Source organism: Cyprinus carpio, chromosome B10, assembly GCF_018340385.1.
Source record: "Cyprinus carpio isolate SPL01 chromosome B10, ASM1834038v1, whole genome shotgun sequence".
NCBI classification, from domain to species: Eukaryota; Metazoa; Chordata; class Actinopteri; order Cypriniformes; family Cyprinidae; genus Cyprinus; species Cyprinus carpio.
In genome coordinates, this window is record NC_056606.1 from 20,018,513 (window position 1) to 20,037,111 (window position 18,599).

Sequence of the window (18,599 nt, forward strand, 5' to 3'; positions counted from 1 at the left end):
AAACCATCTCGGAATCTCAGAATTTTGGATGCGAAATCTGTGTGTTTAGCCTAAACATTTATTCTTATTTTATTTATTATTTTATTTAAAATGCATGTCTTATTAGTTCATGTATTTTAGAACATTTTATACATTACCTGAGCTTTATATTTCGACAGTCGTTCATTCTGACAGGAACCATTACGCCTATGGAGAGTCCCTACAAGGATAGCTGACCAGACGTGTGTGTGTGTGTGTGTGGCGGCGCACAGATCTGTCTGTTATTGCGTTACAGCGACACCTGGTGGCAGCTTCAGTCCAACAGGAGCTTTTCCATCACGAATCTAAAAAATATATATATTCGTTTGATGTGATCGTTGTCGCTGATATACTTATAATGCACCTCTTTCATTTATCACAGTTTTCAGACAGACAAAGGCTTAATTTTCACAACAGATTAAAAAGCACTTTGATAGATTTTGAGCTGCACTTCTTCATAAAATGAATAAACTGTATGATTTTCCACCAGCTGAACAAGGGATGAAATCTATCTATCTATCTATCTATCTATCTATCTATCTATCTATCTATCTATCTATCTATCTATGTATCTGTATATCTATCTATCTATCTATCTATCTATCTATCTATCTATCTATCTATCTATCTATCAGATATTATATCCTATCGTATATATGCAAAGCTTTAAACCTAATTGATGTGTTCGTACTTTACTTATATGTATTTGACTTTTCTCAAAAATAAAGATGATTATAGAAGCAATTACTGGCTGTTGGGCATGATCCGAAATATGTTTTATTGTGATAGGAATTATTGTTATTTGGTTTGTCGTTTTTGATGGCAATTTTTAATGGCATAAACAAAGATCTATATTATGGTATATTAAAACGCATTAACGTGCATTTACCTAATTTATATACCTTCGTGCTGTCGATTGGAGTAGATTTTCTTGTTTAATTCCAGCATGTATCTCTTATGAATTGAGATATCGGTATATTACCAAACCCGAATTATATATGTATTATTGTTACATAAAAAATAAATAAAAATAAAGATGATTCGACAGCTATTCTAATTTTTAATATAAAAAACTAATTTTTAAAAAAAACGCGCGTTTACAAACATATTCTCTTTATTATATGGTTGTATTTCGAACCAAAAAGTATATCTTAATTTCAAGACAGAAGCAGAAATTCTGTCCGTTTCTTTTATTTCCTGCCTCATGAATAATTGTCCGACTATCACGTCACATTAACTCATTAAAAGGTGTTGAATGTCATTTTCAGTCTTCCAGCAATAAAGATGTGTAACAGAACCATAAATGTTTTCAAAAATGTGTTTGTCCTTGCAAAATTATATTAAAAGAACACTTGATGTAACTGCATATTTAAGAAAAAAATAAAGGTAGGAATGACTTCATCAAACCACACACAGAATCACACCTTAGCAGAACCGACCACCAATTTCAGCTACAAGCCTGTGTTTTTCTGTAAACATTTCATAAGCAGTTTACTGTAGACTTATGTTTTAAATATGAAGTTGAAGATCTCAGTTTAGGCTGTGGAATGAGAGTAAACTCAAAGCTGAATATGTCACGATGGTGTAAATAAGGATTTATGCCTCTTTTTTGACGCTGAAGCTGCAAATGTTTTACCACAGTATTTTGATAAGTTTTTTTAAAGACTGTTTTCAAAACACAACCTACAAAGACTACAAATTGAGGGTGGTAGTATTTTGCACCAACCCAGCTAACAGGAATCGTTCTCAGAATTTGGCCAACGTCCTGGCAATGTTCTCTTAAAGTAACACTAATACAGTGGGGGAAATCCAAATATAGTAACATTTCCATAATGTTTGCAAAAATGACAAAATGCAATGTTCTCTTTTAAAACGTAAAAAAAAAAATGCATTTTTAACGTTCAAAAACGTTTTCATAACTTCATGGGAACATTAGCAAAACATCCTTTGGACATTTTTGTTAACCTGTTTCACAACATATGTGAAAACCGATGTCTGTGAATAAACAAATGATTTACTGTATATAGGCTACTAATCAAAATCCAGCAGTCTACGTGTAAAGTCCATAACCTGATAAATTAAAGAAACAACCAAAAGAAAACAACATCGATAATATTAAGAATAGTTTCTTCAGCAACAAATAAGTACATTAGAATGATTTCTGAAGGATCTTGTGACACTAACAATGCTAAAAATTTAGCTTTGCATCACAGTAATAAATTAAATTTTTCAAATATTCAAAAAGAAACCAGTTATTTTAACTTACATTAACAATATTACTGTTTTTACTGTAATTTGTATTAAATAGATGCAGTCTTGGTGAGGCATATGCAACATCCATAACCTGATGAATTAAAGAAACAGGCAATCAAAAAAAATGTGAAATTGTTTATATGGCTTTATTTTTGGAGCTCACACTGCTTTACCTTTCTGTTCAACATCGGCAAAGCTTCAAATCACATTCTGACTCATGTGGTCAACAGGTAGCAACAAATGCTCTGCATTTTTATGAAAATATAAGCAAAATGTTTTGTACATCTCTTCCACCGGGGATAGGCAATATATGGCCCGGAGAACTTTAACGTTGTTAACACGGCTCTGAAATATCAACAACATCTACAAGAGAATTTGTGTATTTGGAACACTTCCCAATTCCATTTAGAACTCTAAACGGCATACATTCCACAGCCCCGGGCCCCGTGCTAGTCTTCAAATGGTGTGTGATGGCTTTTTCTCTCACTCCGTTAATCGTAAAGAAACCTGCAAATCCTGGCAGGCTCATTTACCCAAAAGCCTAATTGTTCTCTATTTACATAAATACGTTGAACCTGCAACACAACAACGTCTGTGATAACATACATTTGCAAGTGAGCATTGACGGTGCGCGTAAAGGCCCCGGTCTGTACAGGAATATTACTTGTACGAGCCCTGAGACACGTCAATGCCTCTATTAATAGTTTAATTATGCGTAATATATTACTGAAACTAAAACGTAGCTTTACCAAACAAGAGTACCAGACTTCTCTTTTTAATCCTGTATGCTTGTATACACTGCATAAACTGCATGTATCATTTTTTTTTTTTTTTGTAGTTTTCCCCACACGTGGCACAAGCAATGCATGACCCATGCCCCCAACCCCAAATCACAAACACACCCACCCGCCCCGTTTATCATATATATATCAATTGTAATACTTGATGTAACACTCGCACTCCGCAGAAACAAATAGAATAATACTAAAGTGAAATCTTTGCATAGAAAAGCCGTCCGTGATCACGAGGCCCAGCCCTCGGACAGACGCATGCGCTTGACAGACGGGCTCTGCCGCTCGTCCGGAGAGGGTCTCAGCAGTCCCATGGGTGAGTGGAAGTCGATGCGGTGCTCCTCGCGGTCGCTGTCCTCGTACGAGCTGCCGCAGCTGCTCAGGCTGTCGACCGGAGAGCGGCCCGCGTCCTGCCGCAGCTGACCCTGCTGAGACGCCGGCTGCTGCTGCTGGGGTGGAGGCTGGGCGTAGCCGCCTGGGGTGCCTCCGGCCCGGTCTCGGGGAGGAGACACAGGTTCGGACTTGATGTGCAGGCTCTGATTGGACGGCAGTGAGAGGGTGGAGCTCTGACATAACGGCGTGCTGGTGCAGTTCCTGCAGCCGGAGAGGAAAGACACAGTTAGAGGCCGAGGAAAATAATGCAACTGCAAAGACTGATGAATTTCCCACTATTTCTTAGAGATTAATCCAAACTATTTCTATTCTAATGCGTCTTCCACACTTTTCAAACAGTAAAGTCCAGTGAGCTACATTTTTTGGGATTTAATACAAATATTTTTATGAGAAATTGTATGATCAGCAAAATGATTGAAGTAAAAAGTTGAACTTAAATTTTGAAATAATAAACAGAAATAGTGAATTTGAGATTGTATTATATTATATTAGTTTCACATTTTTAATTCAAAATGTTGCATTGTAATAAACAAAAAATCCCATATTCCCAGCAAAACCGAACTAAAAAATTAACATGGATTTGAAAGTGTATATATTATATTATATATTAAACATTTTGCAATCTAATTAAAAATAAAAACCCAGATGCGAAATAAAGTGAAAAGTTGAACTGAAAATATTAACATGTATTTGAGATTATATTATATATTAGTTTGACATTTTATTGAAAAATTTAATATAATTAACATAAGATTATTATTATTAGTTTGACATAACTGAATTTTAATAAATTAATAATACATTTTGAATTTGAATAAATGACATGATATGATGCACTGCACATGCCCACAGTGATTTTTCTGTTTCAGCTGATATCCAGTGTGTTTTGGGTGCTTGGGTCAGGGTGATTCTGCTCACCCTAGATGTACAAGACCAGAATGCTGCATGTTTTGTGGCCAGCCGGTCATCGAACCCAGATGAAGAGAAGCCGAGCTGTTAAAACCGGTCAGAGAGGACAGGTCTCCACTGCTGAGAGAATATTCTAGAAGGAGAGAGGAAAGAGAGAAAGATCTCTGTTCAACTCACTGCATATAGACTGCTTTCAATCTTCAAGGTGACTGCAACAGGAAGATGCTCAAAGAACATGAAGTCAATGGCGCCACCTGGTGGTGTATTCAAGACTCTTCAAATAATTCAGATTAACTGAGCAATATATAAACTGTTAATGTCACAAAATGACAGTAGTAAAAAACTAAACAAAATTTACATAATAAAATATATAATTAAAATAAACAATAAAATTACAATATACACTATGATTCAAAACTTTGGGGGTAGTAAATTTTTTCTTCAAAAGTGACATTTATAATGTTACAAAATACTTCTATTTCAGAATTCTGATTCTGTATCTCACAACCAGCAGCAAAACTGTTTTTAACACTGATGATAATAGCAAATCAGCATATTAATATGATTTCTGAAGGATCATGTGACACTGAAGACTGGAGTAATGATATATTATATTATATTATATTATATTATATTATATTATATTATATTATATTATAGTATATTATAGTATTATATTGTGCTGTGTTGTGTTGTATTGTATTGTATTATCTGAATTGTCCTCATCTCTTACCTGTACCGTATGAGGTAGAGAGGGCTGATGGGTAGCCGCCCATTCCCTGTCCTGGCAGAGTGGGCGTGGCTACAGACACCACCGGTGTGCTCAGAGACTGGGCCGACTGGGAGTTGTTTATTCTCTGGTTCTGTGGGAAAGAAATGTGATATTTAAAACAACAGCAACAAAAATTCAATCGGTCTCAGTAAATGTGCAGGTGGTGTCATATCTGCCCCTTCTAACTGCTTAACAGATCATGTGACAAATAACGGGTAATTACCCTCCACCCCGCAATCATCCAACATCCAGCCAGAGTTCCACTGTTGCTATGGGAACCGCTAAAGCAGTCCCCTTGGCAACAGAGGAATGAGACTGTTTTGTGTGCATTTGACATAAGAACTATTAGTTTGTCTTTTTGATGGTTAATCGTGTTTCACTGCACTTTTGATGCTACTTACCAGCAACATGTCAACATCCTCCGACTGGTGAGCAGTGGAAAAGAATACAATTCTAATTAGTTCTAATAAAATCAAACTTAATGGCATACACCCGGTCTGAATTGGTTTTATATGGGCAATGCTGGTCATCTGGGTTCAAATCTCAAACTAACTGCAGCTGAACTTAACATCCAGCGATGGTATTGGATGTGTTGTAATGGTTGTGTGAACTCACGATGGAGGGCATGGTGTTCTTTGAGCCGGGAGGGATGAGGACGCGCAGGTCGGGCTTGCGGTTGCTCATGCTCATGGTCATGGGTGGAGGAGATTTGGCCTGCATGTTCTTGCTCATGCTCCCCGGAGAGACCAGCAGACCAGGGGAGTTGCGGTGGTTTCCATACCCGTTTCCTGTGGGACAGTCAGAGAGGACGTGTCAGTCTAACACTAGTGACCATACAGAACACAAGTCAAAGCAATTTCACATTTCAGAAATACAGTATAGAACTTACATAAAAACATTAATGGAGATTTATGGAAATGTATTTGATTTCTTTTTCATAAATTATGAAGTAGAGAAAATAAAAACAAACATATAAAGCTTTAGGTAACAACAAATCATGTCCCTACATTTGCATAATTGACAATTTACCCACATAAATGTAATCTTCACACATTTTTTTTTTTTTTTTTTGGTGGAAGTAACAGATTACAAACACATTTTTTCTGCATTACTTACTAATTTGGTAAATAAATAAATATGCATAATATATAAAATGCATTTTTTAATAAATTAATTTGTTAATTAAAATAACCTTTATTTTAAGGTCCAATTCTCACTATTAACAAACCATTTACTACAACTTTTCCCTCAAACTCCTAATTTGCTGCTTTTTAATAATTAGTAAGGTAGTTGTTAAGTTTAGGTATTAGGTAGGATTAGGGATGTAGAATATAGTCATGCAGAATCTGTGCTTTATAAATGCTACTAAACAGCCAATATGTTATTAATATGCATGCTAATAAGCAACTAGATGATAGAGAGAAATGATCCCTATTACTAAAGTGTTCCCATAAATTTAATTTAGCAAGGAAGCATAAAAAGTGACAGTAAAGAAATTTTTAATGCAAAAGATTCCATATAAACATTAGTATTTATATAAAAAAATTATAATAGTAATTATAATGACTATTATTATTATTATTACTACTACTACTTATCTGCATTATTTTCATTTTTGAATAAGAACAGATTTAAAACGTTTCTGTATAATAATAAAGCTAAAAACTTTTACAATAATTATATATATAGAGAGAGAGAGAGGTTAAAATTGAACTTTAGAAGATTCCACTTCTGTGGTGTTATGAAGCACATCTTTAAAAATAATCAGAAAGAGCTTTTGAACTACTACTTGTTTGAAGAGGTCATAAAAAATGTCCTTTGAACCTTAAAATGACTTGATGGATCTGACAGCTGTCACAGTTTTTGATAAATCTGTCTAAAACGCAAGAAAAATAATGTCACATGTTATTGTATCTGTGGTTGTTTTCAAGATATTTTATCTTTTCATATTTTATGTTTCCACATGCTTTCTAAGAAGTCTGCTACAATATTAGCTCTGTGGTCTTTTTCAAGACGCTGTCACTAAATTGTTGCCATCTGTCACAGAAACGCCACAGAACTGTCTTATGGGTAACGATTGGGGGAAAAAAAGAACATTATGGAAGAATGTTGGCAAACGTACAACAGCACATTCACTTGAACATTTTCTCAGATGTTTACAACAGTTAACAAAGAATCACTTTTAGATGTTTCGATATATCCAGAGACTTGCATATGGGAGAAAAAAGTTGTTAAGACAATTTAGACTTTCAAATGTTTTCAACATTTGCTTTTCATTATGGTCCGTTTGAGTCTTCTGCACCAAACCAGTGCTGGTGTTGACAGCCAGTGAGTTGCGTTGCATGCATGCAATGCATGCGTTGGCTCAGATGTTAGCGGCTTTTAATAATTTTTATCAATGAACTGTGTTCACTAACAAACGGTACATCACTGAGATTTTTTTGGACCTTTTTGTGGTGCAATCAGAGCCTCGAATCTCAACGTTCTATGAATACGCTGCGTTATGTTTCCTCTCGCCTAACGAAGGTGTTGATGGCTTCATCATATTAGAATTCACCGTAGGATGTTTTTTATGAAACGCTTCTTTAAATATACCCTTCACTGCGACATCCTACAGCGGCACGCTGGGTAAATATCCGGCGAGGAACGAGCCGAGCAAAAGGAAGCTTTGAATCAAACCGAGTGGCTCCGTCTGTCTGTTGAGACAGCAAACATACACATATGGTAAATACACATGACTCTTACCAGCGCTGGTGCCCACTCCGCTGCTGAGGTCTGGACCCATAAGGCCACCTGAGGATAGGACAGAGAAGACATTAAACAAGACTGACACTCAAAACACGTACGCCACGCCTGACTGACGCCTCCTTCCTGCGGCCAGACGGGCCGCTCAAGATATATGTACGAGAGCCAGTGTGAAAAAAACCCCATGTGTAAGTCTGTCCGAGCCCACAAACCCCTGTTCGGCCCTATGGAGAAGATGCCACCAGCCAAGAAAAACCTTTGAAAAGTCTGCACGGTTTCAGACGTTGCGGTCCCTGCCAAGACTCATATTTAGTTTTGCTCCTGTAATACGAAGCAAATTGTTCCAGGAGGGCCAGGGATAATGACAGGACAGACGCTGCGGTCAGAAGGACTCTGACCAGAGCACAAAATAGATCTTTTAGACAATAATAACAAACCCACAGACGGATTACGCTTCCCACACATATGTCACCACTGACTGTCTTTTTCTACCACTTTGTTCATTTTTCTTCCCATTACTTCCTCTTTCTTTTTCTATATACATTCTAAACACACATATCTGGAGGTTTCTTCTGGCCCCTGTGGACACTGCTAAGACTTTTCACACTGTCACACTTGTCTACAAGATCCAAAGGTGTATTCATGCATCACAAGAAAATACTTTTTTAATTTATTTTATTTTTATCCCTGAAGCAAATGTCATTTCCAAATGTTTATGGAATAAAATAACCTCTTTTTTTATATATTTAATTTAAATCATATTAGTTATACATACATTTATACATCGCATGATTGTGTGCAATTGTCAATACTTTTTGTTGCTTGTTTTTACAAACTGACAGACAAGTCCTCTGGTTTCTTTGTAGTTCTTCTGTATTTTAGGTAGGCAAGTCAAATGTTTGATAAAATGTTATTAGTTGAAAAATGGTTGTTTGCGGTGGTCAAATGACACAATTTGTATTAAAATCACTATAAATAATTTTTACATAATGTTTTCACTTTTTGTTTAGACAGTTGTAGTTAAATAAATATAATAAAACTGAACTAACTGAATGTGTTTAATAAATGATTTAATTAATAATTAATTTTTAATTACATTTAAAATATACGTAATCCATTTTTTTTTAAATAAAATAACACTTCATTTAAATGAAAACTTTCATTCTTAAATAATTGTAATAGTTAAAAAAATTATAAAATATTTTTAAAATAGAAAAAAATAATATATATACTATACTATATATATATATATATATATATATATATATATATATTTATATATATATATGTATATATATATAGTTGGATGATTTTCTAAATTTTAAGATTGAAAGGGTGGTTCTGGTAAAACATAAAAGGAATTAAGGCAAAACATTTTGATGAAAGCAATATTCAAATAACAAAAATAAAGAAAATCTATCTAAAATCTGTATGTTTTTATAAAAATCAATCCTTGTGACAGCTGAAGAAACACCCATATACATGTGCTCAGAGTACGGATAATGTGTTTTGATAAATCCTAAGCTGACCAAATTTCCTCCCGATGAAGCCGAGACCACAAACACAGACCTTTCAATTTTTATTTGCCTGCTGAAAACCGGGAGTTCCTTTACAAACAGCCAAAACTCCCATCGAGACGGACACTTTTTCGGCTCTGGGACAGCCTCAGGAGTTCTGCTGAGTACACAGTGTTTATATTACAGGCCCGGCAAAGCTGAATATAGCTAAAAAAATATTTGAGCGCATGTAATGATCTGTATGCAGTGTTTGAATACATGCGAGGCGTGTTTTCATAGCCTCAGTGGAGCTGTTGGTGGTCCTCTCTAATGATGTCAATAAAGCGTGGAAATGAACATTATTTGAAATCATACCAGGAGTCCCTGGCAAAGTGGAGAGCCCGGTGCGGGTCAGTACCTGTGTTTCCTGCACTCGGGGGCCGGTGGGTCACTCCAGGGGACATGCTGTTCCTCTGGAGGGAGGGGTGGGCCAGCGGCAGCATGTTGGGGTTGCCCAGGGACGCTCCTGGGTGGCTGTAGATCAGGCTGTTGGGGTTGCTCACAGGGATTGAGATGGGCATGTCATAATTAGACTGGGGGATGGCCTATAAAACAAAATGCATGGTAATCAATCATCATTTAATTATTGAAAAATATTTAAATATAGTATTTAAATGGAAAAGAAAAGTCTTGGATGTAGTGTATTATCAGCCAGGTAAATTAATCTGCTAATAATTGACTATTTTGAGATTCAAGCTTGGTTCAACCACCGGTTTGACATCTGAAAAGTTGACGACACTTACACACAGTCTCTGCCTGCTGATCATCAGGTCAATGTCCTCGTTGATTTTACAATATTTGTCTCCAGATTCTGGACTGTGGCCTGAATCTTCAGCATCGATATCAGGACTGTCACAGCCGTTTAGACCCTTCTTCCTCAGAGTCTGAAACAAATACACAAAAATATTGAAATATTGTAAAAAATACTTAAAAATATATATTTCTATAGATTACACAGATCGAGACAGAAACTTGTCCACAGATGAAAAAGGAAAAGGCATTTTCTGTGTTTAAATGGCATATAATAGTACAAAAAAGCAATAAAAATAAATTAATAAATAAATAAATCTAAACAAAAAATAAAGAAGTAAAAAATAAAGCATTAAAATATATATTTATGTACAGTTTGTGTGTTTATTCCTTTTAACGTAGAATAGTACATGAAATTTAATCAAAAGAATGTCAAAAATCACACACACACACACACACACACACACACATATATATATATATATATATATATAGCTCTATCAAAAGAATCTGTTGCTTAATTTATAATAATAATAATAATAATTTTTTCTACAAAAGTCGAAATTATTTTCTGTATTATTTGACAACATGCCACAGATGCTGATAAATGACAGATAAAAAAGGAAAAGACATTTTCTGGGTTTAAATGAAATATAATAATATAAAAATAAATACATCTAAACCAGGGGTGTCCAAACTCAGTCCTGGAGGGCTGGTGTCCTGCAGAGTTTAGCTCCAACCCTAATTAAACACACCTGAACCAGCTAATCAAGCTCTTACTAGGCTTGCATGAAACTTCCAGGCAGGTGTTTTGGAGCTGGTTGGAGCAAAACTCTGCAGGACACCGGCCCTCCAGGACCAAGTTTGGACACCCCTGATCTAAACAAAAAATAAAGAATTAAACATTAAAAATAAAGCATTAAAAACACAAAATAATTTTCCGTAGTAACTGACAACAAGCCACAGATGCTGTTAAATAAATGCTGTACAAATATCCCTTTAGGACTGGAGCAATTTCCTCTTTTGACCACACGAGGGCTATATTTGAAAACAAATAAAGCTTTTCCTGCTTGTGAAAGCTGGGCCTTTGATTCCTCAGAAGAGCCTAATCCTTTCATCTGAAGCCTTTGAGAGTCCAGTTTGAGCAAACGTTGACTTAGAATAAAAATGTACATTATTTACTCTGCTCTCATTAGCGGAGCTACTATGCAAAACAACACTATTACTATTATTCATACTAAATGCTAAAAGTTTGAGCTTACGTTTTTAATGGCCATGTCAGAATAATAAACCTTTTTGTGTACTGTCCATGTTTTTGTGAGTTAAATTCAAGGTAAAAGCTGATCTAAAGTGAAATACAGCAATGCAGCTGGGTTTTTCTTTCTGCCTGATCTCAGCGTTTCACTCGTCGGCAAGCAGCCACATCGCTGGACCACAGCAATTCCACTCATTCAAGACATCTCCACCTGTCATGGCCCTTGCACCTGTCCAACAAATCTCCTCGGCTCAAGGGGAAGAGGCGGAGCTGGGGCCACAGCCAATCACGGCCTCGAACCCCAGGGATGGCCGTAGAAGGCTATTTTTTGCCACCCAGCAGCATCCCAGCAACCCTACACCAGCCATCCCCCAATCACACCGCCAGCTCACAGTCCGACCCGGCTCGGTGCTTTTAGCAACACGGCTGGATCCCAAAGCCTGACATCAGCAGACTAAACATTCAGACCAGCACGGACCGCTCCAGACCAACAGGGGGAGGGTCGTGCTCGGCCGAGCATTCCTATTCAGTTCATCACACACCAAAGACAGAACAACGACGAGAGCGTGACACAACTTTAAGATGACAGCGAGATAAAAGGGGTAGTTCACCCCAAAATGAAAATTATGTCATTAATTACTCACCCTCATGTCGTTCCAAACCCGTAAGATCGTCGGAACACAAATTAAGATATAAGCTATCTGACCCTCCATAGACAGCAACGCAACTGAAATGTTCCCAGGTCCAGAAACGTAGTAAAGCCATCGATAAAACAGTCCGTGTGACATCAGTGGCTCAACTTCAGTTTTGCGATGTTAAAAGAATACTTTTTTTTTGCGCAAAGAAAACAAAAATAACAATTTACTCAACCATTCTTCTCCCCCGAGTTACGTCTTCTGCCATTTTAGAAAGTATTCCAATGCATGCGCATGCTTTCCACTAAGTGTAAACAACGCTTATAGTGCAGAATACGTTTATGCAAGCGCTTTTTCTCCCTGAACTTAAACAACGCTGATTACGTCCAATACGTTCTTGGGTACTCTCCAAAATGGTGGAAGACATGACTCAGGGGAGAAGAATGGTTAAGTAAATTATGTTATTTTTGTTTTCTATGTGCATAAAAAGTATTCTTTTAGCATCGCAAAACGCAAAAAGTTGAGCCACTGATGTCACATGGACTGTTTTACCAATGTATTTACTACGTTTCTGGACCTGGGAACATTTCAGTTGCGTTGCTGTCTATGGAGTTCTCTGATTTCATCACAAATATCTTAATTTGTTTTCCGAAGATGAACAAAGGTCTTACGGGTTTGGAAAGGTGAAGACCTTTGCTTACAAATGAGCATTGCGTTAGCAGCGCAAAAGGTCGTGGTTTCAATTCCCAGGGAACACACATACTGATAAAAAAAATAAAAAAATGTATAGCCTGAATGCAGTGTAAGTCACTTTGGATAAAAGCATCTGCTAAATGCATAAATGTAAATGTATAAATGAAAGTTCACCCAGAAAACCATATTCTGTCTTTTAATTACCTTCATGTCACAGAAGAAGACTTTTTAAGAACCAAAAAACATTGGTCACCATTTGTTTTCATTCTATGAAACAGCATTGTTTTATTAATATTTATATACTATTATGATTTTTCTTAATATTTTCGATTGTTTCATTTTTAGTAATTTTGTCACATGCTTTTGAAATCATTCATGTCAAAAAATAATATATTTTTAAGAAACACAAAATACTGATCACCATTGACTTTCATTGTATGTAACTTGTTTTAGTATTATTTATATACTATAATTGTTTTCATTAATATTCTCAAATAGTTTTTTAGATTGTTTCATTTGTATTAATTTTGTCATGTACTTTTGTGATCATTCCCGTCACAAAAGAATATATTTTTAAGAAACAAAAAACATTGGTCATCATTGACTATCATTGTATGAAACAGTGTTGTTTCGGTATCATTTATATACTATTATGTTTTTATTAATATTTGCAGATTGTTTATTAATATTTTTAGATAGTTTCATTTTTTTGTAATTATTTCAGTTTAGTTAAATTTTAGTTTTTATTTATTTCCAGTTAGATTTGTTTTCTTCAACTTATTCCCAAAATTATTTCAGTTAGTTTTAGTTCATTTCAAATATTCATTTACAGTAGTTTAGGTTTTCATTACATTTAATTGCAATTATATTTTATTGTATTGTATTGTATTTCAGCTTTATTTCAATTAACAAACCTTTTTAAACAATCTCCTGATACAGACAAGCACAAAAAAAAAAAAAAAAAATGAAATGACAGGGTAAATACATGATGAATGAACTGTCATTTTTTAGTCAGATTTTTCACCTTGGAAAAGGACTTAATGCATCTTCTCAAAGAGATCTCCACACAATGTCTGAAAATATGCTCATATTTTTAAAAATAAATCCGAGATCTCAGTATGAACTCAAACATTTCTCACAAAACAATTTCTCCCAAGACCACATTTTCTGGCATATGCTATCTAGATTCATTTAATAGCTCAATATTCTTACTGTTTGCCAACTCTTGATTCATGTATGCACATTTTAACTTCTAAAAATTACTTTAGGACAAACATCCCAGACAAAGTTCATTCTTAGATCCAAGACAGTCGACATGAGTATGTGAACCAAAATGCATACGTTTTTTTAAGTGAGATTGCAGTTGCATTTCATTGCGTTCCATTGCCAGCTGTCATATAAATGTCAAATTTCACTTAGTAAAACCACATGAGTTGCAGGAAAACCACATGAGAGCTGATTGATTCTTAGACCAAAAATTAGCCTATGTGAATAAGCGAATGCAAATGTTTCTGGCCTTAAATTAAACTTCTGAAAACTCTCCTACGCTATGAGAGAGGAACCTCTGAGCACTTTTTACAATACATTGGCAACCTATAAAAAGTTTCTTGCATTACTTTGCAACAAGTTTAAAATAAATGCATTCAGCTATGACTAAAATTGAAGTGAGCTGTCGTGAGGGTGGAGAGGAGAGAGGAGAGGAGAAGAAATGAGAGGAGAGACACAGCCATCAGCGCCTCCTTCTGCTCCTAGTCTTGTCAACTCTATGGAGACTTGCTCCTAATTAAACCAGCGCTGCATTGCTCTCCCACATGACAAAGACAGCCCAAGTCTGTCCACATGTAGACATGACGTCCTATATAGCGTGCTAGCCGGTAACCTTCAGCGGAGAAATGATGTTGTATGTGCAGTAGCAGGTGGTAACGTGTGGAGACAGCTGACTGATGCCGTTTGCTGGCCAGCAGCTGACTGACTGACTGAGGGCGTCACGTCACCTTGTACCCTCCTCTGAGGTCCACATGGGTGGTCTCACCTCACCTCAAACCAGGCTCATTACAGTCCACTGTGTCAGGAGACACTTTAAACAAGGACAAAGTCTGAAAAAAACTGCATCCAAACGGCGCACACACCAACCCAGAGGAAAATTATATTACTCATAAGTTGTCATTCAGATTTCCTTTAAATCTCAACTTTTTGTTGCTGAGGTTTTTCTCAAAACAATGAAGACAATTGTCAATCTACAGCATGTTTATATTGCTTATTGTTCTTATTTTTATTTAAGGATCAATGCTGTCTCAGATGTTTCTCATAAAATGGATACATAAAAGGATATATAGGATATTTAAAAATCAATTGACATATATTTGGAACGTATTGCTCAGAGTTCGCTCCTTCATAACTCATAATTCTCAGTTATGTTTCATTTAAGTATCAACTTCAACTCAGGTGTTTCTCCTCAAATGTCTGAAGAGAAACCAAAAAACAAACTAAAAAGAGAATTATTGACGTACAGGAAGTAAAACTATATTGCTCGTAGGCTGCTCTTTAAATCAAGAGACTTAATGGAGCTCTCAATTACAGTATATCTATGTCTGAGATGTTTCTTATCAAATGCCTTGAGGAAAAAAAAATATATGCACAATTGTAGACATACAGTAAGAATATATTACTCATAGGTTGCTCTTTCATTGCTCATGAGACTTAATGGAGTTTTATATTACAGTTTGTTTCCTTTAAGTATCACGTTTGTCTAAGATGTTTCTCCTCAAATGCCTTATGAGAAAAAAAAATGGAAAGAAATGAGTTCATTGTTGACATGCAGTAAGAATATATTACTTATAGGTTGCTTTTTCATTGCTCAAGAAACTCAACGTTTCTCCTAAATGCCTAAAGAGAAATAAAATCATATTATAAACAAATGAGACCATTCCTGACATGCAGTAAGAGTGTATTGCTCAAAAGGCGTTCTTTAATAGCTCTCATGTTTTATTTAAATATAAGATGTTTTTCTTGAGGAACATATAAATGTTAAAACACAATAAGGGCGTAGAGCTGAACAATATAAGATGCAGGAAACATGTAAAAAAATCTCTAGCTCAAACGCTTTCTAACAAATTAAAACATTAAAGATATCTCATGTCTTTATTTTAAGGAACATGCACATATACACCAAGGTGGCACTGCATTTTGCCCATCAACAGCAAACACAGACCACATCCAAGCCACCCAAAAGAGCAATCAAACTGAGAGCATGTGACCACAAAAAGGCAGCTCGGTTGAAGGAAATGTCGCCTTATTGTCTCACGTGTTAGTAGAGATATTCGACTAAGAACTTCTTCCACCTCTTCAGACGTGCATGTGTGCGTGTGTCATGTTTGCCTGTGTGGAAACTTGTTGATTTATGCAGTGAGTCACAAAAACTGGCAGCACAACACCATGTGCAAAGACAAGTGCAGCAGCTATCGAAACAGAAACGCATGTTGAAGCAAAAGGAAAAGGAAATTATCAATTCACAGAAAAAGCCCAAATAAGACTCGATTTGTGCTGCCTAAACACTGGTATATCAAGCTCGGTTTATCAAAAGCAGATGGATCGGGGAGGAAAAACGAAAGCCGTCAAAGAGGCGGAATCCTATTAGAGCCGTACTGGTAAGCCGGCGGGGATGCGGCAGGTCGCATGGCCAATGCGTGGCACTGTCTGGCCCTCCTCCAGGGCTCTTTCCACCAGCTGCTCTGACCACAGCAGCTGGGCAATGTTTGGAAAATGCCACACTGGGGACCTCTGGGTAATTTACCTCCTTTGATGCTCTCAGTACCCTATAATAATGAATCAAAGGCCCTCTTTTTTACTGCCACGAGTTGAGCGCCGCGTGTTTGGTATTAAACGCACTTGAGAGCGTAATTACGATAGTAACCGGCACAGTGGATATCCAATCTGACCGCAAGGAAGCGGAAGAGTCTCCCAAAACCGAGTTGGGCTCGAAAAAAGTGAACGTCCTGTGCTCCCTGGTGTTCTTGGGTGGTTTTGATTGTCAGTTCTCGGAAAACGACACCTCCCAACTTCTTTGCAGCTAACGTGAGGCAAGAATTCCTCACCAGAATCATTCCCGGGGTCAAGCAGGTCCACGTTTATGGATTTTAATGAATTCCCTCTGGGGCCTTGCTGTAAATAATCGCACATTATCACACACAAGCATGCCACTCTTTACATTTGTTGGCATGTGACCTCTCAGAAGCCTTGTTTTTCCATTGGAGCATCTATAGAGCTTATTCATGTTAAATTATTACTGATCAAGTCCTTTTGAACACAAAGCCTCTCACTGTAGCTCAATAATGGGCTCTTGTGGGCCCCAATCATTCACAGTCACCAGACTAAACTGTATTTGACACGTTGCATGCCACAGTAACAGCCGACTTTACGCTCTACGATCAGCTGCAACACCAGTGAGAAATAAAAGATTCCCCCCTCGCCGTCAATTAACAGCTTTTGTCTCTGGAACTCCTTATCAAGGGTAGCCTATCTGGAAATGGGCTTCAAAAGCGTTATTGTTACCAGCTAACAATTAGCACTCTCAGAAAGAATAGAGTCTTGGTAAAAGCGAAGCATTTTGTGCTGCGCTGGCTCGCCGTTGGGTCTTGGAAAACCTGACTCACGCAACAAGGTTCAGATTAATCGTGGAATGTAAAACCGCCCTCTGATGTCGTTCAATCGAGGATGAAGAAAACAGGGCAGTAAATACTGCGTTTCAAACTCTAAGCATGAGCGGATCAGAACAATGACCCAAATATGGGCTGAGGTCACTGCATGCTCAAATTTCACACCATGTTTTCAAGTTTACATAGCTGAACAGATGGCAGATATGAGCCGACAGAAACAGTCTGCGAAGTGCAGAGGAGCATGCCACGAGAAGTCACGTAATCAAAAGAACTCTTCCTTTCCTCTCTTAAAGTGTGAAAACGGCATCCTAACAAGTTTGATTTAAGCTTTACTGAAGTACGCTGCCATCTGTGGTCAGTTTCAGTCAGGGAAAATGGAGTGGGGGGGGGAAACAAGCGTGGCTGTCCTCTCTCTCTCTCTCTCCAGCACTCCACGCCTATTCTTCTCCATTTTCCTTGGCACGACTGCCGGGCCGGAGCTATTTTTAGCTGTGCTGCTTTCTATTTTTAGAAAACTACCAGTTTTCAGGCATTTAATGGGGAAGGACCACATAAAAACACAAAGGGTTGGAACAGGGAGGAGGTCTGGCACACAAGTTGGGCGTCTGCTCCTTATTTCCAACGCTATGAGAACTTCAGCTGCTCTCTGCCCAGGACAGAGGACGGAAATAGGCAGAGGGGTAAAGAATGTGAAAGACCATCTTATAAATAACCACGAGTCTCAAGTCAAAAGCGCAAAATACAACACGCTGTTACTAAGTGAAGCAGTAACCCGTTTGTGAAAAAGGCGGGGTGAAGGAATGCAAAACAAAGACGTCTCTCTTTTGGTGAAGTTCCTGAAACGATGAGAGTGGCTCTGATTTCTTTTGGGGAAAAAAATACAAAAATGTATTTAAAGACTTATATAAACATATATATTAAATGCAGATCAAAATACTTATATAAACATAAATATCAAAATCAGATCAGATCAAAAACGGTCTGTAACAGCAAAAAGGTCTAGTTCCTGGCATCCTCTTGATGTTGTGACTGCAATGTGACAGTGTTAACAGAGCAGTATAAACCCAGCAAATCTGATTCACGGATTTAATCTGTCAATCGTCATCAAGGTTCAACGGAAGATCAAGAGCCATCATGCGTGCATGCAACCAGCACCTCCGAATACACAAGGCAA

General features: G+C 37.0%; 1 protein-coding gene across 2 annotated transcripts in view; it reads right to left on the reverse strand.

Annotated features, from left to right (window-relative positions):
• Positions 1–3,041: 3,041 nt before the first annotated feature.
• Positions 3,042–18,599, reverse strand: part of LOC109059697 (myocyte-specific enhancer factor 2C) — a 40,750-nt gene continuing 25,192 nt past the window's right edge. The window contains exons 5-12 of one of the 2 annotated variants that reach the window (XM_042733110.1): positions 10,181–10,321; positions 9,796–9,982; positions 7,882–7,929; positions 5,752–5,924; positions 5,538–5,561; positions 5,098–5,227; positions 4,374–4,497; positions 3,042–3,656 (exon numbers count right to left, since the gene is read on the reverse strand). In XM_042733110.1, coding sequence (XP_042589044.1) covers positions 3,293–3,656; positions 4,374–4,497; positions 5,098–5,227; positions 5,538–5,561; positions 5,752–5,924; positions 7,882–7,929; positions 9,796–9,982; positions 10,181–10,321 — 1,191 coding nt within the window. In that variant the 3' untranslated portion in view covers positions 3,042–3,292. The remainder of the gene's footprint in view (positions 3,657–4,373; positions 4,498–5,097; positions 5,228–5,537; positions 5,562–5,751; positions 5,925–7,881; positions 7,930–9,795; positions 9,983–10,180; positions 10,322–18,599) is intronic. The other variant, XM_042733111.1, reaches the window with a different exon arrangement.